General features: G+C 45.7%; 1 protein-coding gene and 2 long non-coding RNA genes across 8 annotated transcripts; 1 reads left to right on the forward strand and 2 right to left on the reverse strand.

The window, feature by feature from the left end:
- Window positions 1–253: 253 nt before the first annotated feature.
- LOC118318552 (capping protein, Arp2/3 and myosin-I linker protein 3-like) lies at window positions 254–23,634 on the forward strand. 5 transcript variants are annotated; one of them, XM_047336952.1, is made up of 39 exons: window positions 254–536; window positions 3,577–3,671; window positions 6,133–6,183; window positions 6,281–6,343; window positions 6,604–6,725; window positions 6,883–6,977; window positions 7,288–7,358; window positions 7,474–7,547; window positions 7,650–7,814; window positions 8,357–8,451; window positions 9,137–9,223; window positions 9,767–9,876; window positions 9,998–10,075; window positions 10,199–10,275; window positions 10,802–10,906; window positions 11,088–11,157; window positions 11,910–11,991; window positions 12,142–12,238; window positions 12,517–12,571; window positions 12,987–13,159; window positions 13,268–13,336; window positions 13,770–13,863; window positions 14,665–14,763; window positions 14,861–14,980; window positions 15,070–15,183; window positions 15,264–15,439; window positions 15,599–15,686; window positions 15,766–15,885; window positions 17,375–17,441; window positions 17,781–17,971; window positions 18,335–18,414; window positions 19,323–19,499; window positions 20,221–20,419; window positions 20,517–21,267; window positions 21,381–21,481; window positions 21,617–21,743; window positions 22,362–22,433; window positions 22,611–22,718; window positions 22,976–23,634. In XM_047336952.1, exons 1-39 carry the CDS (start codon window positions 479–481, stop codon window positions 23,014–23,016), a joined length of 4,617 nt encoding a protein of 1,538 aa, XP_047192908.1. In that variant the 5' UTR covers window positions 254–478; the 3' UTR covers window positions 23,017–23,634. The 5 variants fall into 5 exon arrangements, with proteins under 5 accessions (XP_047192908.1, XP_035504227.1, XP_047192909.1 ...); XM_035648334.2 differs by having other exon boundaries at window positions 6,284–6,343; window positions 21,375–21,481; XM_047336953.1 differs by having other exon boundaries at window positions 6,284–6,343.
- LOC118318554 lies at window positions 9,753–13,778 on the reverse strand. Of its 2 annotated transcripts, none has more exons than XR_004795755.2 (5): window positions 13,590–13,778; window positions 12,939–13,085; window positions 12,396–12,541; window positions 9,947–10,045; window positions 9,753–9,855 (listed from the first exon to the last, which is right to left on the reverse strand). It is a non-coding gene; the product is annotated as an uncharacterized LOC118318554 (long non-coding RNA). The 2 variants fall into 2 exon arrangements; XR_004795756.2 differs by having other exon boundaries at window positions 9,756–9,834.
- Window positions 14,444–22,164, reverse strand: LOC118318555. Its single transcript, XR_004795757.2, has 5 exons — window positions 22,017–22,164; window positions 21,675–21,753; window positions 20,197–20,297; window positions 19,314–19,477; window positions 14,444–15,398 (listed from the first exon to the last, which is right to left on the reverse strand). It is a non-coding gene; the product is annotated as an uncharacterized LOC118318555 (long non-coding RNA).
- Window positions 23,635–24,084: the final 450 nt, after the last annotated feature.

The following is a 24,084-nucleotide window of genomic DNA, read 5'->3' on the forward strand; positions in this document are numbered from 1 at the left end:
GCTCCGGAATTACTAGAGCAAATATTGATCGTGGTGATCTAAAGTGGTAAATTCTTTGATACAGCAGTGTTGTTCAACAGCACCAGTCTAGTCTGGTTTTCATTACAGCCAAACTACATCAAACTGCTCTCTGTGTATTTCTTCTTCTATTGGGTTGAGCTCTGTGTTTTCACAGGTAACTGCCTCAGGGTCCCTCGGTGGTCCCCGCCCCCTTCTCCTCGCCCCTCCCTCCCTCCCTCCATCCTCCCGTCGCTCCAGCATCCAGCCTCCCCATCATCCACGGGCTCTGTAACAGGAAGCGCGTCGGGCAGTCGGATGCTCTGCTGGACCGCCTGGGAGAGAGAGACCATCCCCTCCTGTCCGTTCCAGGGAGAGAGAGGGAGACAGAGGGGGGGGGGGGGGTGGAGGAGAGCAGCAGCAGCAGCAGCAGCAGGGGGAGGAGGCGGAGGAGGGGTGGCGATAGGAGAGAGGAGCAGACATGGCTTCGAGAGAGATCACTGCCTCTGGTTTCTTCGGCGTGAGCAGGGACATGACAGGTGGGTAAAGACCGCCGCTCGGTGCCGGCGCTCCGGGGCCGGTCGCGGGCCGTGACCGGGGTGTGCGCGCCCAGGCTCCGGATGCTTCTTTCTGCGACCGCACCGACGCATCGAGATCATTGTCATGAGCTGCACCTTTGCATTTTGTCTTTTTGTTGGGGGGGGGGTCCTGGAGCTGTGCTTCCTATCCCTCTGGGCGCGTGTGAATTAGTGCATGTGCAGGTGAATTATGCACAGCGCGGGGTGACGTGCCTTGCTTCAGATCTGCCCCTCGGCAGGATCAGGAGATGAGAGCCCCCAGCCTTTTAGGCCAGAGAGGAAAAGGGGCGTTGTGGAAATAACGGGGTGTACTCTTGGAGTTCCCTGCTGTTTTTGCTCCTTCCACGTTTTTTTTTTTATTTTTCATGCCAACACTCCTCCTTCACTCTGTGGATGTATTTTTACCCCCTTTTTCTTTCCACATCCAGCATTTTATCTTTGTGTTTTTCTGCAGCCAGGGCGCTCTGGTGATTACGCACGTGTGTGTGTGTGTGTGTGTGTGCGTGCGTGCACGCGCGTGTGAAAGTGAAGTGAGGGGGAACTGATAAAGGCAGATGTTCACCGTGTGTCCTGCCAACACAAATGCACGGGCTAGATGGACTCGACGGAATGCACAAATATGTATTCTCTTCTCTCTGCTCCCTCAAACAGCAACAGCTCACATCACACACCTCAGAGTCGCTGCACAGGCTTGAAGTGAAATCTCGTGCACGCGGCCGACGCACGCGCACAGACACCCAGCGCACGCACGCATCATGCTCGGGGTGGCGGGGACTCTGCTGCTGTGTTAATTACTCCTAATGGCTCTATTAGGCGCACTGTGATGATTAATCCAGTGGAATCCCCGCTTCTTCATTTGGTCACCTGCTGGGCAGCTGCCCCGCCCCCTCCTCCTCCTCCTCCTCCTCAGCCACCTGACAGAGGGGCCCCGTGGCCCCAGGGGGCCTCCAGGGGCCTCCAGGCCTGCACAAGGTCACCTGAAAGAGACCCGAGTCTAGACCTCCTCTGTGGATGGAATGAGGTTCTTGTCAGTTCACAGTTTTTGTGCCTCAGTCTCTAAAACAGATTCAAGATGATTTACTCAGAGTCAAGGTTAATTACGCGGAGTAAATATTGATGATCAAACTGCAAACTCGCATTTATATACATATATATATATATATATATGAGTGTTTTGGGATTTGGAAAGTTGAAAGCCCAAGCTTCCTGCAAGGTACATTTGAACTGCGGTGGAAGAATCACTCAGATCTTTTATTTAATTAGGAGGTAATTCACCCACTCTGATAGGCAGTCTGATTCAAACGAGAATTTGTCACGGCAGATTAACTTTGTGCAGTATTTCTCTCTGAGATCTGTTTGCAGTATAAAGTGTAAAGTAAGTACAATACTTGAGTGCATTTACTCAACTCCACTCGAAGACCTTTGTGCCACTAAAATGTGGATAAACACCTCTCTCCATAAACAGAGACACTCGCTTTACTGTCTGCTGTGACTGTATCAACTCCAGCGCCAATTCCCACCGTCCTTGCTTTTTGTATCGATTTGCTCATGAACTTGTCCCTCGGGGATGCAGTGTGCAGGCACAGTAATGGAGAGGCTGAATCACGCAATTTCCTGCCACTGACTGTATGTTTCTGTGACAGTGTGTCGGCGGTGCCGTGAGTTCTCACCCTCGGAGTAAGACGCTCCCTCTCATGGTGCAGCAGCAGCAGGCAGGTTACGTGATGTACACAAGTCAGGGGTCACGGCAGCGGCGGCAGCGATGCCGTTTGACAGGAACAGTTCTGGGCGAATCTCACATCCCGATGCTCGGCCGTGACGTAAGAAAGACACCGAGGGGTGTCGGGAAACGTTCCGTTGACGCCACCCAAGTTGCAGTAGCTTTTTGTTTGCGTCATGGTGAACTGAAAAGAAAAGTATGCTCATATTTCAAAAGTTCATCTGTATTAATCCTCAGTTATTAGATGAACATGTGCCTCTAAGCTTGTCCAGACAAAGGTCCTGCAGGTGCCCAGTGTGATTTGGCAGAAGTTGATTTAGTAAAATGACTACTAATCTTTTTGCATCATTTACTTAATTTACTTTGAATATGGTACTAAATCATTTATTCCAACTGTAATACTTCACATTTTGTGTTTACCTTAAACAGTTTTGTTCAGTACTGTATGAAAACAAATGTGCAGTGAACATCTGCCAGGACTCTGCATGCCACGCCTCTGTAGGAGCCGTCCGCTCCCAGAGGCGGAGGCGGTTTGATTCTCCAGTGCAGAAACACTGGAGAAATCAATATGTACACAAAACAAATGTAATCCTCAGAAAATACCTCTATATTAAATTGTATTATGTCTGACCTTATAATCTTATTTATAATTTTTCGTATATTGTTGTATTTCTAACTGTGTCAATACAAACGTTTTTGAATGATCTAACAAATCGATAGGGTTTGTTGTTGTAATATTTAGGATGGGGAAAAGGCTAACTGTATAATTTTTCAATATATATATATATATATATATATATATATATATATATACTGGATCAATACGCAGAGACAGGTGATCCTCCACAGTGAACATCATGTCTGGATATATATTGTTCACAGAGGTGTTCAAAGAGTTATTGTTCTATAGCAGTACATTTCATGCTTTTCAAATCAGCGTAGACTTACTGCGCATTTGCATTACCACCAGACAACAGCATAATAATTGCAGACATAATATTATCTGTGATGAATTACCTGTCTCTATATACAGTATGGATAAATGAGTAAAACCCGTGGCTGCTGGGAAAGTAACAGGATAGATTCAGAAATATTAAAAAAACAACAACGTTGTTTTGTAAAGTTGTTGGCAGCAAAACGATTTATATATTAAATGCAGTGAAATGTGCAAAAAAACCCCGCTGTCTCGGCCATTTAAAAGACTAAAACAGAGAGAATACTGTAAGTGCACCGTTTGTGTGAGTATTTTTCTGACATAATGCCATGTGTCTTCATCCACAGAAAGCATCAGGAAGATTATCGATAAATCCTCTATCAAGTTCGTTTGCGGCATTAAGCTTGACACCAAAAACGGCAAGTCGGAGGACAGAATACTGGTAAGTCGCTGCCTTCAGCCTGCTCACCGAGGGCCGGCCTCCTTTAATGGGCCTCTGTTTTACAGTAACAGTGGGGCTGCTGACGTGGAAGAAACACATTATTCCTGCTTCATAAGCAGTCTGGTGCACGCGTGGTGCCTGTACGGTGTGTCTGATGTTAGTGTTAATGGATCTCTGCCACAGTGATCCACTACAGCAGAGGCAGAAGCTCCCCCTGATTTAACGGTGAGAGTGAACGTAGTGCGTCGTGCGTTCACTTACCAGCGTCCCGACCGCTGCCCCTCTTGTTGGTGGCTTCTGGCCGGGTGCATATATTGGACAGACAGCGCCTGTGGGAGCGGCTGTGTATTTCCTCCGTGTCTGCAAGTCCCACCGGGGGAGGCAGCGGGGAGCTGAGCAGCTCGCGGCCTTTGATTCAGGGCCGCTTTCATCAGAGAAACGTGGGACAGAGATACCAAGTCTCCGTCTGAGTGAGTGAAGCTCAGCCAGCTATCTGGTTAGAATCTGGGCCAGTGAGCTCTTGCACCATGCACAAGAACTCACACTGGATTCTGGACGAAGGCCAGTGTTTGCAGAACGCAGTGGACTTATGTGTCCAAGCAGGCACACAACTCATGTACGCCGGAGCTCAACCATACATACACATACGGTGTAGAGGTTGTGTTGATTGAGTGCTCCTTTATGTGCAGCAATTAAACCATGTCCGTCTGAGGAAGATCTTATTCAAAGCCCAGTAACTATATCTAAAAGACGGGCAACTCGCCTCTGCCCCTCCCGCAATCCCCCGTCCTCAGCTCGGCAAAGCACTGCTTTCACTGGATGAATGCTTTAATGATTCATCATGTGGCAAGGACAGGCCGCTAGGAGACTTTCTGCATGCACAGACTTTGATACACAGACACTTTGATATGTCTGTCTGCTTGAAACATCTTTCCAATAATCTCTTTCCAATCCATGTCTCATTTGCTGCTTCCTCTTAAAAGCTGAACTGGAAAGCTGGAGTTCTCCCTCCTGCTGGGCGCACATGGACGACGGAGGAATAGATTGGAGTTTGATCAAATGCGCCGGCTTAGCTTTTGGGGGGGGGGGGGGGGGGGGGGTGAGCGGAGCTTAAATGTGTTTAGGTTTAGTTTTTCGTGTTTCACAGAGAGATCGGGGGCTGGAAATTAAGGAGCTGGATGGGTCAAAGCTTGTTTTGGGGTCACGGCCTCTGTTTTTTTTTTTCTCTCGTTACTGCTGGTCACATGAGCTCATCTCCGGTTCTCGAAAACGCTTCACCCAAAGCGTCAAACCAGAGGAGATTAAAATATGCGTCCTGTACCAGCACTCCTGCATAATTACACGCCACAATAATCATGATGTGCGTGCGGTCTCTCTTTGATGTGGGATACTCCAGCAAGTCTCCCTCTCTCTCTCTCTCTCTCTGCAGCTGCATCCCCATGATTTACTCCTGTTTACTCAAACTCTTTCTCTTAACTACCGTAACCCCGACCCATCACCCTAATGCGATGCAATCTGGTCGTTTTAATCAACTTCCTCATACGTTCTTCGCAGTACAAGGCAGATCGTCCTCTCTCCCTGTCCATCTCACATGCACAGTTTGAGTGACTACGTGTCAGACACCTCACTTGCAGTGTGGGTGTAAGTGGCTGTCATCGCGTGGCTCTGACAACCCTGTGTCAAGCCCGTCGCTCCAAAAAACACAACAACAGTGGAGTGGGAGAGCCGTAATTTAATTACTGCTTTTCATTGTGGAGGGACACGTGGGGGGGGGGGGGGGGGGGGGTAGTGTCCTCAAGGAGTGTTTTAGCGGGGCGATGCAATCGGAGAGAATGGAGTAAAGGATTGGGAGCGACGGAGCAGAAGCACAGAAGAAAAAGAGCAACTCTCGTGGTGGCGACTGAGAGCAGTGAAATGCCAAAGAGCCGCAGACACAAATGTGCCGTCACGTCCAAACTCAAATCCACTTTTAAAAAACGGTCCGTAGATGGAGTGTAGATGCCAAATTTAGCCACGGTACTCTACAACGCTACGGTGGCATCCTAACCCACCATGACCTGCAATTCTGTCTCTGGGAATGATATTATGAAAATGTAGAGAAAGATCCATCCGACTGCATAAAATGGGTTCTTGAGACGGTCTGTATATCGCACACTAACCACATGAGCCACTTTCCTCGTGTTTGCCCTCAGCAGAATTAATGCCACGCTAATCAGATTGCATCTCGTATTTGTGAGATTGTTATTATAATGCCGTCATTTCTCAGCCTGTACGTTCACCTTGAATAATATGTCTCTGACATACAGTATATCAATAGATGAATATTGAAAGGCCCTCTTCATTTTCCTCTCCTCATTACCATGGAAACTCCTGCGACTACTTTCTCCCCTCGGGGAATGTGACTGTGCGGTGAACTTTGTCACAGTCTTCATTCAGTTTGCTTCGTTCTCTTTTTTCTAAGGTCCTCGCAACATGGCGTCTCTATTTCCTGGCGCCAAAGATTCCCACTAAGGTACTGCTTACCCCACTCTCCAGTTAAAGTACAATGTGAAGCTTTTCTCTCACACTGTGGGCGGAAATCTTGACTTTGTCCACTGTATCTGTGACAGCAGGTAGAATCCACATTCAACTTCTTGGAGATTCGAGCTCTGAATTCCCACCCGGAGCACCAGGTGAATTTTTCTCATTGATACTGAACACTGTGTACTGCACACTCTGCTCCACTCTTACAGCTTATTGATTGTCCGTACGTTTGTATAATGACGTGGTCACACCACTGTGGCTTCCAAGGCGCGACTAAAAGCATGTAAAGCTTTGACAGTCAGTGCTTTTTGGTCATGTCATAGGAAGGATCTGAAGGAAAATGAATATAAGAAGAAAAAATGAATTAATAATAACAATTACATTCCTGACAGTTTGATATTCTGTGCAGGTTATCATCGACACGGACAAGTCCAGCTTCTCCCTGAGGTTCGAATCACGGGAACACGTCAATCATGTGGTCAGCCATATCAATTTCGCCCTCTCGCGAATATTCAACAACTCGATTTTTGCGTAAGTGCCTCACAGGAGAAAGCCCTGAATAGATCGTCACTTATCTGTGCAGTGGTCGATTATCAGAACCGTTTAAAAGGAGAATGACCTTAATTGGTGCCATTATCAGAAGAGGAATGGTTCCTTACGTTGTCTGCGTTTTGCTTTATCTCTGCAGCCCTTCCATCTGTCATTCCGACAGTGACCTTTCTGAAGGCAGCAGGAAGTATTCGCCCAGCTCAGAGACTTCAGTGGAAACTCAGAGGGCCTGTGGTAAAAGAGACATTATCATCACACATGGGAATCTGCACGCACGCACACGCACACGCACACACACACACGGATACAAACACATTCACACACACAAACACACACAAACACATTATACTCAAGAGGAGGTTGGCTCACATGCTTCACAAACGGTGATCCAGATGTTCTGTCACACAAATAAAAGAGTGGCAATTTGGACAAATGTTTCTGTCTGCGTGTTCCTCTCTTTTCTCTCCTCCTATAGCTCAAGGAAGCAGCTGCTCACATCATCTCTGATTATTTGTCCCCCCCCCTCTCTTCTGTTCCCTCTCAGGAGGCTTCTCGGAGACCTACGCCGCTCTGTGCGACTATAATGGCATCAGCTGCAAGGAGGAAGTGCAGTGGGTAAGAGCGGTGGGACTGTGTCACTGAGGGTGCTTTTGAGTACAGCACATGTACACCAAAAACAAGGGGGTCTCGCACTGTGGCAAACACGCTCATGTGTACTGTTTGCTCGTAGGATGTGGACACCATCTATCACTCCCAGGACAACCGAGAGTTTAACCTGCTGGACTTCAGCCACCTGGAGAGCAGGTGACGGAGGAAGAGCGGTCAAGCTCTATTACTTCCAACATATCAAAGTGTCACCTCATTTACAGTTACTCTTTTTTCCCCCCCCCTCCCCATCCTTTCCAGGGATTTAGCGGTGATCGTCGCCTCAATGGCATACAACACCTGGTTCACGAAACTGTACTGCAAAGACCTACGCATTGGGTCGGAGGTGACAGAGCAGGTCCTGCACACGGTCAGCAAGTCGTCAAGCCTGGAGGAGATCACTCTGGAGAACGCCGGGCTAAAATCGTAAGTTTTCATTCTCTCCCGCGCCTCTCTGTACTTTGCGTTCGATCAATCCGCCTGCAGGAGAAAGGGCCACTCCACATACGATGCTCAGTTCACTTGTCGCAATGCGTAAAACTGTTAAAACAATTGTATGAACATTTTCTGTTGCGCCTGAAGTGAACCTTCTATAGTCTGAATCAAATAACCCTGATGATGACAGCGTGTATACAGCATGTAAACTGATGCTTTTGCTCGTCTCTTCCAAGTTATATGACAATGCTAAATCTTGGTATTCAGTGATCCTTATACTGATTTTGGAAATGGATGGGTTTAATGGTTCTTGCTATTAAAATGCGAGAACTTCCTTTCCTTGTCTTACATTTGAGTAACTTGAATATTCTTTGAAGATTTTCAGATGTAACTTTGGGCCCTCAGAACTTGTGATTGTAGCTTTTTCACTCAGACTAAGTGATCGTTTAATCAAGGAAACAATCAGCAGAATAAATTGACACTGAAAAAAAAATGTTAATCGCAGCCCCAATGTGCTTGTCACTATGTCACAGAGACTTCCCGCAGAAGATGTCAGCCGCTCTCTCAGAGAACCCCGCCTCTGTCATCCACTCGCTCAACTTGGCGCACAACTCACTGGACAACCAAGGTACAATGACGCTGCTTGGGCTTCTCCTTGGTTGTCTCGTTTACTGTAGCTGCTCTCAGCCGGAGAGCAGCTACCTCCACATCACAGACACACACACACACACACACACACACATTACTGTACATCTCACAAGGTGTACAAGAAGGATGTGAGAACGTATTTTACTGACTCTAATTGGTCTCTATCTAAATCTTACCAATTTCAAATGTAAGTCAAATTGGTTCAAATCTTTACCAGCAAGTCAAGGAAACACCACCAAAAACACTCGTCTAGTCTATGTTTTGGAGCTACATTGGCATTAGCAATTGTTCCTCTTGAATGAGGAAAAAACAATCATCGTTCAGTTTCCAATTATCAGATTCCATGGTTTGACCCATGTTACCAATTTGAATGCTCATTTGTTCTCTCTCAAACTGTCATCTCAAAGAAGAGAAAGATGATGATGAATTTCTTTAGAAAATCCTCAGTGCTTGTTTTGTTTGTAATTAGTCTAGACGCAGATCTTAGACAATACGTAGTTACTGCAGGAGTAAAGGTTGCAACGGAACAGGAAATGTGATTGTCTAGGGGGACGAGGTGAATGAAAACGTGTTTGGTAATGAGGGGGCCATATCCTGAATATCATATATCTCATTTTACAAGTGACAAATGTTTGCGTGACTCTGTTTTTACACCTCTTGTGCAGGAGTGTCCAACCTGATACAGCAGGTTTGTCGCCTCAGCAAGGGCCTTCGCCTGCTCAACCTCTCCAAGACCTCACTCACCTCCAAAGGTTTGGGCCCCTCGATTTTCCCTCTCTGTTCTTCCCTTTCCGCAGCCGAGCCGCGTCGAGAAAGCGAGGCGACAGTTTGCAGGATTTGCCACGGTAACTCCCCAAGGTCAGGTGGAAATTAGTCAATTCAACTCCAGTGAGCACAGTGCTCTGTAGGTTAGAGGACACCGAACCGACAAAGCTCCAGATAATTCCCCACCTTTGTGTCGTCTTTTGGAAAAAGGCTTGCGGCTCCATATTGACTCGCGATGTATCGCTCTGCCCCGCAGGCTGCAGGCCTCCTGTTAATGTCTCAACTTTCCGTGTACCCAGTGGAGAATTTAAATATTACGTTGAGGCAGGCAGATACTGTGCGCTGCTTCCCAGTACATCCACTGATACCTGCTGCTGTTGCTGCTGCTGCAGACGTGTATGAATAATGTAAGAACACAAAATGTTTTGAAAGTGTTCTCTGTCTTTTAATATTGTACAACTTCCTCCTCCGTCCTTTCTGTCTCTTTCTCTCTCGTTTCCCCCCCCCCCCTCTCCCTCTCTCTCTGTCAGGAGTGGTGTCTCTCTCTCAGGCTCTGTGCTCCAGCGATGAGTACTCCAACTCTCTCCTGCACCTGGACCTGAGCAAGAACCCCGGTGTCCTCTCGGGGGAGGATGCGTCGGTCAGAAAGCACAACTCATCTGGAAAACATTTTTTTTTAAAAACACATACACACACAGTTCCATTTTTACCTCACTCTTCTCGCTTGAGGTGATTTGCGCTCTCTTTTTCTCTGCTTGCAGAACTTGTATCTGTTCTTGTCTCAGCCCAACTGCCTGGTCCACTTAGATCTGTCAGGCACAGATTGCTCCGTAGACTCAGTGAGTGTTCGTAACGGCTTCGGATGATCAAATGTTTATGTGTGCGACGTCAATAAGAAATGCAATTTCTCTCTGTGCAATCCGCAACCCAGACTCACTGTTTCCGCCCTGTGTCTAATGCAGCTATTTGGGGCTCTTCTGAGGGGGTGTTGCGCCGATCTCTCCTTTCTGAATCTTTCCAAAAATTCCTTCTCCCACAGGTTAGTCACGTCTCTACGAGTGCCTGAACAATTGGCTGTGGCAAATCCAAATCTCGGAAGATATATCTTCCTCCTTTCACCTTAAAGGCCTCATCCATTATCTCTGTCGCCCTCCCTCTTTTTTCCCTCTTTCTTTTTTGTCAGTCATTATCCTCATCTCCTGCTTAATGGGGAAATCAGAAATGAGCTTTGTGGGAATCATTGAAACATTGTGTTTCGTCTCCATGGGTGTGTCTACTGCCGTTTAAAACCAGAACTCTCCGGGCTGCCTGCATAGATAAGACTCATGAATATTTAAGATGAACTATCTATCATTTGACCTCACTTAACCCCCCCCCCCCCCCAACCCCTCACACAAGACCATATTTACATCATTTCTCATTCTGTGTCAGTACTCTGCACTCAGTATTGCACTCATATTTACCCACCATGTCAACAATGTGACTGTGGCCAGGCACATCCACACCCTCTCTTATCTTTTCACTTCTGCGCCTCCACTCTTTTTTCTCCCTTTTCAATCCAATAGGAAAGTGAAGGACACGCTGCCATTGTTCCGTCAGTTCTTCAGCTCGGCCTTCAGCCTCACTCATGTCAGCCTGGCCTCTATGAAGCTGCCCCCTGATGTTCTCAGGTACTCACCATGTGGCCTCTTATTACCCATACAAATCTGCTCCCTTTCATCCAAACTCCTGTACAGCGAAGGTGTACTTTGAGTATGTAGACTTCCTCAGCTGAGTCGACAGGGTGATCGTTGCTTTCTTCCCCTCTACTTTTCCCTTGTCCTTCACGTTCTCTCCTTCCTGTCTCGACAGGGCTCTCCTTACAGGGTTAACCTCCAATCCTCATATCAACGACCTTCATCTGGACATCAGTGGCTGTGAGGTAAGCGTTCATCCGTAGATCTCCAATGCTTAAGTTCAAGTTAAAGGTATGGTTCTTTTTTGTTGTGAGTGGGAGAAATTCAAACATTTAAAAAAGTGATCAACGCAATTTTAAAGGCTCCCCTGATCACGGGCTTGCTCGACTCAGCGATTGGCACATTGAGATAATTATACTGTAGCACTGTATAATAAATATGTTTATATCAGCTGGTATAGCTCAGTGCTACCTGCATCGATGAGTGTAAGTCGCTATGGACAATTTCACCTTTCAGCTTATTGTTTTGGTTTCACAGTCCTCAACATAATTGTTCAGTATCATTGCACTGATGTCATTGTTATACCTTCACACTTCTTCTGAGGAGAGATGATTGCGTAAGCTGCCCCATGTTTTTTAATTTGCCCATTTGTGAATTGGCTAATTCCACTTCTAAGTGGGTTGATTAGAGTACAGTATATCAAACCAGAATATATGAATATCTTTCCTTGTGTTAGTAAAAAAAAAAAAATGCTTACCTAACAAGAAGTGAAAGTGTTTTGCGTACCACTGAGCAGAGCTGCTACAGATCATAAGCAAAGCAAACGTTGCGGCTCAACAAACCGTCAGACTGCTCGGAGAGACATAAAAAAAAAGGCATCCATAAGTTTGCCTCACTCTGGCAAAATAGAAGAAATCCCCCAAAAGACTAAACTAAATTGACTCTGATTCATGTCTGTGCACATGTTAGTTTTCCCTCTCTGTCTCTCTCCCTGCAGCTGAGAACGGCAGGGGCGGCTGTAATCCAGGAACTCTTCCCCCGGGTCTCCTCTGTTGCCACTCTGGATATTTCAGACAACGGTACGGTGGCACGCTGCAGCGCATCCCCTCTGTGACCCTGACTCTTTGTCCTCAGGCAGGCCAGGTTCGAGTGGGCTGTTAATGGATCAAGTTATGTTGAGTTTAAATATTTGTGTGTGTGTGTGTGTGTGTGTGTGTGTGTGTTGACAGGTCTCGATGCAGATTTGCTCACAGTGCTGCCATCCCTCTCCAGGCACCCCTCCCTCAAACACCTTAATCTGGGCAAGAACTTCAACATCAAACACAGGTGCTGCCGTTGCTCTATGTCACTTAGCTATGCTGCAGTTTCTTTGTGTGTGTGTGTGTGTGTGTATGTGTGTGTGCGTGTGTACTGTAACACGAGAGCGCGCGTGCACCAAATGTGCCAGCTCGAATATTCTGTTTGTGTCTGTGATTTTACTTACGTTTTCATAGGCGTCTGACTCTGCCGCTCCTCGGGCGGACGGCTCTCTAGCAGGAGGCAATTAGTCGTGCTGGCTCATCCAGCCTCGCCTCTGTGTTTGTCTCCACGGCTTGTGTCCGCAGGGTTCTGGATGAGGTCCTGCAGAAGCTGGTTCAACTCATACAGGAGGAGGAATGTGTGAGTGATAACGCAGGAAAAAAAAATCCGCACTCCTAAAAACATACTGTGAGATGCAAGTTAAACCGTTTTTAAGTTCATAACAATGTAAAATATATATATATATATATTCTGGTAGGGGGAACAAATATGAAATAGTAATGATGCTAAGTCAAATAAACATTCTTACTCTTGCTTTTCTATTTCGGCTTCCTGGACGCATCACTTTTGTGTTATGTTTCACTGCTGACGTGTCACTTGTGTTGCTGTTTCTCCGTTACCCTTGGGGGCGCAGTGTCTCTATCACTACATGCACATGTTGTGAATAATTCATACGTACAGCATGTAAATTCATCTGGGTGTGCAGTCATATCACAGTCATTTTCACCACTGCATTTTTTTCTTCACCGCTCGGTTTCTTCTCCTTCCCCGCCAGGCCCTGCAGTCTCTGTCCCTATCCGACTCGCGCCTGCGCTCCAGGGGCACCATGCTGGTCAACGCCCTGGGCAGCAACACCTGCCTTAGAAAAGTGGACCTGAGCGGGAACAACATGGAGGACATTGGAGCCAAGATGCTGAGCAAAGCCCTGCAGATCAACACCACGCTCAGGTGAAGGAAAGAACTCAGAGAGAAAGGAGACGTCTTTGTTTTGCGCAGTATAATTATGCTCTATGTGATGGTTTGTATTCAATGCAACCCGTGACTTTTTCCCTGCAGGAGTGTAACTTGGGATCGCAACAGCACCTCCGCATCCGGATTTCTGGATGTGGCCAGAGCACTCGAACAGTAAGAGCGTGAAAGCATCATCAGGATGTATTTCATATGTGCATGCCAGAATCTTGGCAGTAAATAAGAGGATAGCTTATGATTTTTATGAAACCATGTTAGATTTACCTTCAATGTTGGAACATTTAATTAGTTGAGATTTGCAAACGTAAGCTGTGCAAATTGTTGCTTTCCACTTTGCTATCTTAAATGGTCCAGGCTTAGCTTTGGGCTAAAGATGACATGGTTACAAAGATCAAAGTACTACTCACACCCGTTGCGTGGCATAGGGAAGATATTTTGGGATGAGTTCTGTCCAGTGGGGATATTAACCCCGGCTAACCCCTGAATCTGTAACCCACTTTGTTTTCTCCTTTTAGTCTTTCACTGTCTCCGTCTATAAATCAACTCATTCCTCTGTTCTTCCTTCCCCTTCTTCTCCTCCCTCTCTCAGTAATTTCACCTTGCAATACATGCCTCTTCCCCTAAGTGACATCAGCCAGGCGCACCGCAGCGCCCCCGAGAGGACAGAGCAGGCACTGACTAAGGTCGGCATCAGAGACTTGCCGTTGTCACATTGTCAATGACGAGGGGGAAAAAAATTCAAAGATTGAGATTAAACAAAATCTGGGAGATTAAATCTTTCTGGTTTCTGAAGTCTTCAAAGGCAGGTTTTATTTGTACCATTTGTATTTAAAACATTAATTCTTCAAGAACTTTGGATCATAAATGAGCAGACTTTTTAAAGTTCGGACGGAGATTAAAGATAAAGATTAAAAGATGAACGACTGAGCAAATCTGAGCCCCTTTAATATGTGTATCTGCTAGTCAAAGGCCCAATGGTATTTATTTTTTTTTAAGTTATTTTATCATAAAAGTCCTGCCAATGTCAAACTTATTACAGTTCTACATAGAATGGTGTTTGATTTACTCACCGAAAGAGGGAATGACCAGGATCCTGATCCCAAAAGTCTGTTCATAACTATGTCAGTTTAATTGTGATTCATATTTTTTCTGCAAAGGGTGTTAGATATTTACATGTGTTTATATATAGAGTGGTTCAGCATGAAGGTAGCTTAATGTGCAGTGAACAGTAAAAAAAATCTTCAGCTTCCTGCCCTTTACACTGGGTCGGAGTAAAATAAAGAAAGTTCAAGGCGTATATTAGTCTTTTTAAACTTTTTTGAAGGCGGTACCTTTTAATCTTCTCCTTTCTAAGAACATTTGGGGGACATTTTCAACTGCAGAGGGTTTCTTAGATGGATTTATTTTCTTGCTACGATACAATTTTTTCCTGTTTGTCTCGTGTTTTTGTGGCCAGTTTACATTCGTGGCTCTCTTGTGCACAGATCCAGCGCGCTCTGGTGAGGAACAACCAGACCCAGCGCTTCTCCCAGCGACAGGCTCTGCGGCTGCACCAAGGCCTGGTTACGAGCACTGCCGAGCAGGTAGCACTAGTCTGTGTGCGCTCACCCCTGCGTACGTTCATCCAGTGTTTCGTGTGTGTTTGCACTCAGAACACTCGCCTGTCTGTCTGTTTCCAAGGTGATGGAGCGCCTCTGTGTGCGCGTACAGCAGCAGGTGTGTGTGCTACGAGGTGTCGGGGAGCTGGAGGAGATTCACGCTGCTAAACAAGTGCTAAAAGAGGCCAGGAATTCCCGCGCCGTGAGTGATGTGAAAATGCACAAGTGTGGTATTTTCCTTTTGCCGTTGCACTGAATTTGAATGAGTCCTCTGCTCTCTGGTGCTCCCAGCTCTACCCTTCGCTGTGTGAGCTGGCTCACGTGCTGTCTGTGGACGGGCCGGTGCGGCAGCGACTGGACTCCCTGGCTGGTGAACTTGCCAAAGCTGCAGATAAGGAGCTCCAGGTAGATCTAACGGCTTCTTTTCACAACCGTGATCCAGACGACAGATGTGTGAGTTACTGACAACCAGCGTCCCATTGCAGGTGATCGTCGACTCCATGGTGTCTCTCTGCCGCGAGCTCTGTCCTTTATCTTCTGCTGCGGCAGAGAGATTGAGTCCTCCGCTCTCATCCGTCTCCGAGCGCGTGTCCATCCCTCGCTCTGCCATCCGGACTGCCCTGATGGAAAGAGCAGCGCAAGACATTCACCGAGCCTTAGAGTAAGAGAGGGGACGTGCAGAGGGAATGAGGGGGAGAGCAGCAGTAAAGGATTGCAGCAAGAAGTCTGAATTTGATAAGAAGGTTATTGATTTGCTCTCACTTTTAAAAAACCTTTTCCTCTCTGCCCCCGCCCCTGTGGCCAACCCAATCTCCTGCAGAGAAGTGAGGCTGTCTGTGGTTTCCTATCTCACCAACTCCATTGTGGACCAAATCCTGCAGGAGCTGTACGCCACCCATAAGACCCTGGTAAGTACAAGCATGACCCACGATGAACGAGTGAGTCGTCCAAAGGTTTGCGAGTGCCGTCTGAGAGAGTCTGTATCAGACCCGACAGGTGTCGCACCTCAAGCGGTGGGACGGGTCGAGTGAAGACGGGACAAGCTGGAGGTTTAACAGACACAGAGACTCTCTGGACATCACAGATGAGGAGCTCGGCAACAGCATTGTGAGTGTGGACGTACATACGTGTGTGTGTTTTCTGTTTTTTGGGGCTGGCAATAATAACACCTCAATCACCGTCATATATGATTCTGTATTTTGTTTTCTCATATCACTGTCATTGTGTAGTGTGTAGTCTAACGTTGTCTGAGAAAGATACTGTCTAAACTTTTTCTTTAAGTTAAATTAATTTACTTAGTTTGGTTTACATGACAGACACAATACTCCTACAGGAGCAGACTCTTTCATTATATCGAAGGAAAACTGAACCTACAACTAATTATCCAAATGTTACCACTATGGCTATAATGAACTGTAGCGAACCAGAAAAAGAATGAAATTCAAATCTCTGGAGATTAACTAGAAGAGCAGCTCAATATTTACAAGAAAGCAAGTAAAACTGCGGTAAGCTGTTTCTCTGACACTATCTCAGTAATCTGCCTTAAGCCCAGGGCCCTTTTCATCACAAACAGCTCAGTCTTTACCCTCTCATAAAACTCCAGCCTTGAAGTCTCCTCTAAGACCGGTGAGGAATTTCAAATATTTATGTTCGTAAAGCTGAATCTGTCAGAGCGCTCATTCATCCCCCCGTTCAGAACCTCCGTGTTTGACAGGATAATCCTGCTAATAGATAAAACCAAATTTTCTCTGATTTGCTAGAAGAAGTCTCCCCAGTAAAACCAACATCTGTGCGTCTCGACAATAAACCCCCCGGAGTCTTTCTTAATATATATTTGGGAGATTGTTGGGTGCATTGTTAACTGTTGTGTCACAGCTCTCTGAGAACAGATGTTAAGATTTTAATATCAAAATGGCTTGAGTCCCTGATAAGCTTGATATAATCAAACTGTCCTTTTATATATTTAAATGACTGCTGTCAGCTCTCAGCTAGTATCTACTGTGGAGTCCCTCAAGGATCAGTCTTCGGCCCCATCATTTTCTTTTCTTACATTCGCCCTCTTTAGATTACTAAACCGTACATTTTCTGTCAATGTTGCGCTGATGATATCCTGTTTAATCTCTCAGTGAAACAGGATATCAGGATGTAATTCAAAGACTTTCAGGGACTGGAGGACAAGTTGATAATGCTGCTATAGCTTGGCTTAAATCCTCCACCAGCTATCTACAATTAATCTTTACAATCTTAAAAAGATTGTTAAGGGCTGAAAAGATTTTCTATAATCCATTTTTTCCTGCCACCCCGTGAGCTAGAGGAAATTACACATCCATACCCTCTGTCCCAGTGCGTGTTTGTTATTTTGTGTTGCTGTTGTTTTTGCATGTTCAATTTGTCGGCCTTTGCTTGAAATTTGTACAGAACCTTTTTTTAAACATCGTTTTTAAAAGTAAAGTGACATGATGTGACAAAGCTCCCCTGACAAAAGCACCGACTGGCCTGAAGTGAGACATGTTTACTTGTTCATGTTTGCATGTCTTACCCTACTTACTCATCCCTCGGCAATATGATTTATTTTTCTTCTCCTTTTTTCTCCCAGGACACAATAGCCATTAAGAAGCGCAGCTCGAGAACAAGACGAATACGACCTGTCTCCACGAGGCTGAGTAAGTAGTGCTGTATATCCTCTTATCCTCCTCTCGCTCCTCTTTCCTGTCGAGCTCTGACCTCATCTTGTCTCTTTCAGGGCTCCATCAGTGTGTTTTTATGTTTCCTCTTTTTTCCCCTCTCCCATCGCTCCATCTTAGAAGTCTGTTAATGGCTGTCTTTATCTTGCCCTGAGCCAGGTCTTAGTCAGTATATCTCAAGACAGTCGCCAACTGTTTTAAATGTGACGATTTCGAAAGGGGAAATGATGGCTTGCTGTCATTCCCCTGCATTGTCTCCTCGGTTTTGTTGCCCTCACATCCTCCTACAATCCTTTCATTTCTCTTCACTTCTGTCAGGTCTGTGTGACGACTCCAGCTCCTCCCCACCTCCCTCCTCTGTGCCATCGTACTCATTGCCGCTATCCCGCTCGGCATCGTGGGAGGGCCTGTCAGAGCTGCCTACACAGGGCTTGCCTCTACATCATGTGACACGGGTTAGACCGAGACCTCCAAGGAGGCACAAGGGAGGTCACGTCCCTGCTGAGACAGTAAGGCAGATCTATCTACCTATCTATCTATCTATCTACCTATCTATCTATCTATCTATCTATCTATCTATCTATCGCTCTATCTATCTAGCTATCTATATTTGAATAACTCTCCCATTTCCTAATGTTCGTGCCCACTGGCAGTGATTCCTGTCTTTGTCAGAGGTAATCTATACTAAGTGGATGGCTGCAATTGGATTATGTCATCTCACTGAAGTCATGTAATCCATTTGTTTTATTGCATATGGAACATTTACAAATGAAACCCTCTGCAAGTAGGCCGTGTGTTAAATGTGTGTGTCTGTGTGTGTGTGTGTGTGTGTGTGTGTGTGTGTGTGTGCGCGTGCGTGTGTGTGCACAAAGGACTGCAGTGAAAATGGAGGAATAAGCCCTCTCGATGACGGACTCCCTGACTTTTATACTAAAAGGGTGCTCCCTGATAGGTAAGAGTTTCTTCATCGCTTCCACTTGTGCTTCTAAAGTTCTTGTTTCTCGTTTACAACTGTATCTCCTGTGGACAGTCTTCTATCAGACAACATTCCCTCGACTTTATATATATTTAGCAAACAATCACATTTCCTTTAAATGACTGCTGTGATGCATACTGTACATTTTTAGATTTAGTTCCAGTCAGTCATTACGCTCCATTCATTTAACCAAAACGTTGCACTTTTTGAATTCAAAGTTACACTTTGTTTCATAAAACTGCTTTGTAATGGTTTGGTCTCAGTGGATTTTTATATTCAATGTATTCATGTGTCTGTTGGTATGAAACGACTTCAGAATAAAAAGACATTTAAGTTGATTCATTTACGGAAGTATATTTGTGTAATGTACAAATGTAATCTTCATTCACAAACAAACATTATATACTGAATAAAAGTCACAAAAGAAGCATAGAAATGTTGTATTTCAGTGCATTTAAACCAATGATTCGTTCTCATTTGTTGTCTGAACCCTGTTGAGCTCTGAACGTTTGGTCAGTCAGCAGTGTGATAAAGTGAACATAGTGTAGAATTAATGAGCTAGAACAAGCAGAACCCGCAGTGTGAACCTTTAATATATATATATTAAGTAGTTTGGTGAGGGATACACTTTTCAAGTCTGTGCCTTAAATAGGATTAGATTTATAATATAATGTAAGAAAAAAGAAAGATAAGTCGCTGTGTACCGAAAGATATAACACAGCAGTGGTCAAAGTGTAGAAGCAGAGTGGAAAAATCCCTCGACATGGATGGCTCTGGTGAAATTTACAGCCAAACAGAGAGAGATGACTCGTGTGGACACACGAGAGATGATTGTTCTGGACCGGCGTGTGTGTTTGACATTCAACCTCTCTCACCTCTTGCAGTCAGCTCTCGTCTCTGCACAAAGCCCACTCCCTGAGGCGGAAGAAGAGGAGAAACATGCTGGCCATCTTCGGGTTCCGTAAGAACCGCAACCAAACTCTGTCCAGTCAGGGGCCCCAGGAGTCCGAAGCAGATATTTATGGAGATGGGTGTCACACTGTTTCCACAGCACCCACAGGGTTTGTGTATAACCACACACACACACACACACACACACACACACACACACACACACACACACACACACACACACACACACACACACACACAAACACACACACACACACACACACACATACACACACACACACACACACACAAACACACACACAAACACACACACACACACACACACACACACACAAACACACACACACACACACACACACACACACACACACAAACACACACACACACACACACCCACCACATAATGCAACATTGTTAAGAAAGGCACATCCTTGAACACGCATCACAATGAAACAGATAATAATACACCATTAGAAAGGACCCGTTCCTTCCATACACCACATGATTATCTCCTTCTTGAACACTCAGCAACACTGAACTCCATAAATACTCCAACAAACATTAATTCAAATCTCCCTAATTTCTCTGGTGACTCGATACAGGGCTGATGGCTGCCAAGCGTTGGCACGCCGATACCGGAGTGTGTGCACAGATGTCAGTGACAGCCGGTGGCTCTGACTCTGAATCCCACAGTCAGCCAAAGGATTAGAAATGAACTTACTGCGTGTCAAATACAGATTTGAACAATAGAATAAATGATTTTATTTTTTTGCCAGAAAAGTGGTACTTGTCACATGTTAGTCTTAACTCTGTGTTTTGAATCTGTGGAAATATTAGGAGACTCACATCGTCAGTTCTTCCCACTGTCAGGACAGCCACAGAGAACGTGTACACCCTCCTTCAGCCTCCGAGGTCCTCTGCCAGAGCCGGATCTCCTGGCGAAGGGGCTGATGGGAAAATGAATGATCACCAGGGGAAAAATACTCTCGTTCTGAGTCCGCCCACGGTGCCGGGCATCCCTCATCCAGGCGTGGGAGGAAGCAAACACCCCTTTTATTCCCCCAGAGAGGTACAGTCAGCGTGACACACTACTGTTATTGTCCACGCTGAAAGTTTTCACAGTTTGCGATCTTTCACACTTTCACTTCTTGTTGGTGTTTTGATAGAAAGCTGAAGGAGATGCTGTGTTTGATCCGCCGGTGGAGACAGACAGGTACTGGGTGGAAGATAAACATAGAGCGACAGAGGGGGTGCAAGTAGAGAAGCAGTGGTCGGAAGCGAGGCAGAGCGATCAGCATGTGGAGAGACAGCGGGCTGACGACAGGCTGCAGGAAAGAACTTTTGTCGATCCAAGAACGGCCGACAGACCAACAGACAGGTATTGGACTGAGAGCAGACACCCGGACAGACACGTGGACAGACAGTGGACTGTTGATAGACACACCCAGCGGCAGATCGACAGGAAGATAGAAAGGCAGTGGATGGGCGGGAGGCAAATAGAGAGGTCGTGGTCCGAGAACAGGCCGACGGACATACAGGTGGACAATCCGTGGACCGAGAGCAGACAACAGAGCAGGAAGATGGACAGGCAAGTGCAAGCGCTTCACTTGGCTCAGAGGCCGCTGCCCCCGTACCCGTCGGACAGGACGCCCTCGCCGAAACAGGAGACGGATCCTCTGAAGAGCACAGAGGCAGCGGCGACAGACCGCCATCAGCAGGACACGCAGGGAGACAGACACGCGTGTGCGGACGTCGGCGGAGGGTTCGCAGACGGCTGGAGAGGTGGCACGGGAGGAGGTCGAGCTGCTCCGCCTGCATCCAAACCGGATCCCCCGCCGCAGAGCAGCAAACCCAACCTGTCTAAGCTGAGGCAGAGGCATCGGCTGGAGAGCTCCGACGCTCTCCCAGCTCTACCAGGTGCCGTCAGCTTGTGCTGTTAGCCTAAGAGGGGTTTTTAGATTTGCAGAGAGGTTTTCGCTACAGTCTTTGCCACATACGTGACACTGACTTTTGTTTATGTGTAGGGACAGAGGAGGAAGGAGATACAGAGAAGGATCCTGGAAAGATGGAAAAGAAAGAAAGAGATAAAAGAAGAGATTCGGAGAGTCATCCGCCTCCGATTCCAGAAAAGGTGTGTATTCTATTTTTTGCTGTGGTGAATTGACTTCTTTTTGTAGCCTACAGTATCCTTTAGTTACTGTAAACCAAGAGCAAAGTTTCTGATTGCTGATGTTCTCTTTGTCCTTTGTATTTCCTGTGCAAACAGCCAAAGACGTCCTCCTACGTGTCTTTTCCAAAGGAATCAGCCAATGAGAGAAACTTACCCCCTCCTCCTGTGCCGCCTCCTGTTTTCAGGCCGGCACATGGACTACCGGACAGAGCTGCAAGTCAAGGTGCCAGCACCTGAAAACACAAGCAGCAGTCGAGTCGGAGTGTATCATTACATAAAGAGCAACATCCGTTCACTTGATTATGGCAGTCAGAACATATTGATCAGTGCACTTTAGAGGTGCCAGGCTGCCAGTGTGTACTTCATGTTCAACACAGACATGAGACACGATCTTCTCAGCAAGCTCTAATCATAATAATCACATTTTTCCAAATGTATAAAATCTCCCTATGAACAAAGCCTGGCCAATTTTATATGTAGTCGTGCTCTTACTCACTCCAGGCAGGTGTTTCTGTTGAGCTCGCGCACCGACGGACTCACCAGCTGCTCGTTCACCCCACACTGTTGAACACATGGACGAATCCCACTCAGACAATATGCCGCTCCTCAGTGTTAACTGGCAACAAGAGTCAGACTTAATTATATCAATACATTTTAGCATGAATAAGCATCAGACTATACACACACATGTATACACAATGTTCAGTGAGGGCCCAAAGGTCTGTGACCACTTTCTATATGTAACGTGTATACACCTGTTTTGAAAGATCCTTGATATCTGTCCCTCAGATTACATGTAAACATACATTGTGCTGATTTTTCCCTCTTGCATGTTGTTCAGGTGACGAAGGGCTGAGACCGCAGGCGCCAGTGAAACCACAGAGAAACAGAAAGGCCATGTCTTGTGACGCAGGTGCAGTTTCAACAGTGTTTCTTCTGTGTACAGTTGTCATCAACCCAACAGGCCTGTTGCACTACATATATTTCTGAATAGAACATGTGTGTGTATATATATATAAACATGTTGCTCTGTGTGTAAAGCGTCTGTATCCAACTGTTGATTTGTGTTTTCTGTCCTCACCGAACTCAGGCACTGACAGGGAAAGCCCTAATAATGTTGAGAAGCCCCCAAATCGCAAACCCCCAGTGAAAAAACCTAGACTTCCCCAAAACAGAAATAAGTCCCTGGATTTGTCTGGTATTTGTCTCTCTGTTCTTATTCATGTTTGTGTGTATATAGCAGATGTTACAGAGTGTTCCTGTTTTAGAATATGTTTATTAAAATGTTATCTATAAAGAGATGAATAGAAATGCAATAATAATGATGATACGGTGAATGCTTATTTGTTGATATCAGTTAATATCTGTAGCTCACACAGCTGAATAGATACTAATATTTACCAATTCTTATTTGTACTTATCTAATTTTGTAACGGTCCTGTTTCGACTATACAGACAGCATCGACTCTGCGCCCGGTCACAGCGAGCTGTTGTGATGCCCGGGGAATTCGCCTGCCGCTGTCCAGCCGGAGCGTTGTCGTGACGACCGTGGAGCATTTCATCCAACAAGGACTCACTGAGGGAGGAGGGGGAGAGGCAGAGAGAAGACGTCCAACAGCTCAACATGACAACATATCATAGAGCATCAGTCACTTGCTTCTGTTGAAACACTCACTTACCTTAATGTCAGTTTCCCCTGACGGTGTCTCGGTCTTTGCCTTCCCCCCTCTCATGTGAAAACTCACCTAACTCATTTTTTTTTTGTGGCTGCAGTATTTTAAAGGTATTTGCTTCTTTAGAAAACCCAAATGATCATTGTCTTTTGTGTCGGTGGACATTGGGCCGAACGCCCAAACATTGTGTGGCTTTGCTAGACATAAGAAGAATCTGTCTTTGTTAGAATGTGATTTCATAAATCTGCAATGCATTTTTCGACTGCTGATACGATTGACTGCCTTGGTTGGCACTTGAAAACAAGTTGCTTCTTATCAAATGAAAGTCGATGATTTATATCTAGTTTTGCTTTCAGGAACTGAAAGGTAATATATTTTATAGAGAAAAAAAAATATGTATGAGCACCCTCACTGTATGAATAAAACACTAATGGAAAAGCAGCTGTGACTCCTATCGTTGCCTTTCACAAATGACTGTTTACAGATGAGCGCTGTCCGTTAACTCAGTTTTCACTGTAAAACGCCCAAAACAGGGACAAATGCCTGTTCACAATCTGCTGGAGCCAAAGGTGATCAGTTTCCTGTCATGTGTGTCAAACAAAAGCTTTGAATCCTCACATTTGAGAATCCAGACAATTACATTTGGACGTATTTGGTTCAACAGAAATGATGACAGCTATTCATTTATAGTCATTTCAGTTTTTAATCATCTATCAACTGCATGCTGCAGCTCTACTGTTGTCACTAATCTGTGCAGGTGAGGAGATGTTGGGTTTTGAGCTTGTTTCCGATAGTGACCTCAAATGTGTTATCGCTGTCTGAATATTAATTCAGTGAATTGATGCATGTAAAGCTGCATGTAAATTATTATAATGATTCCTTATTAAAGTC

The sequence above is a fragment of the Scophthalmus maximus genome, chromosome 13, assembly GCF_022379125.1.
Source record: "Scophthalmus maximus strain ysfricsl-2021 chromosome 13, ASM2237912v1, whole genome shotgun sequence".
NCBI lineage: Eukaryota > Metazoa > Chordata > Actinopteri > Pleuronectiformes > Scophthalmidae > Scophthalmus > Scophthalmus maximus.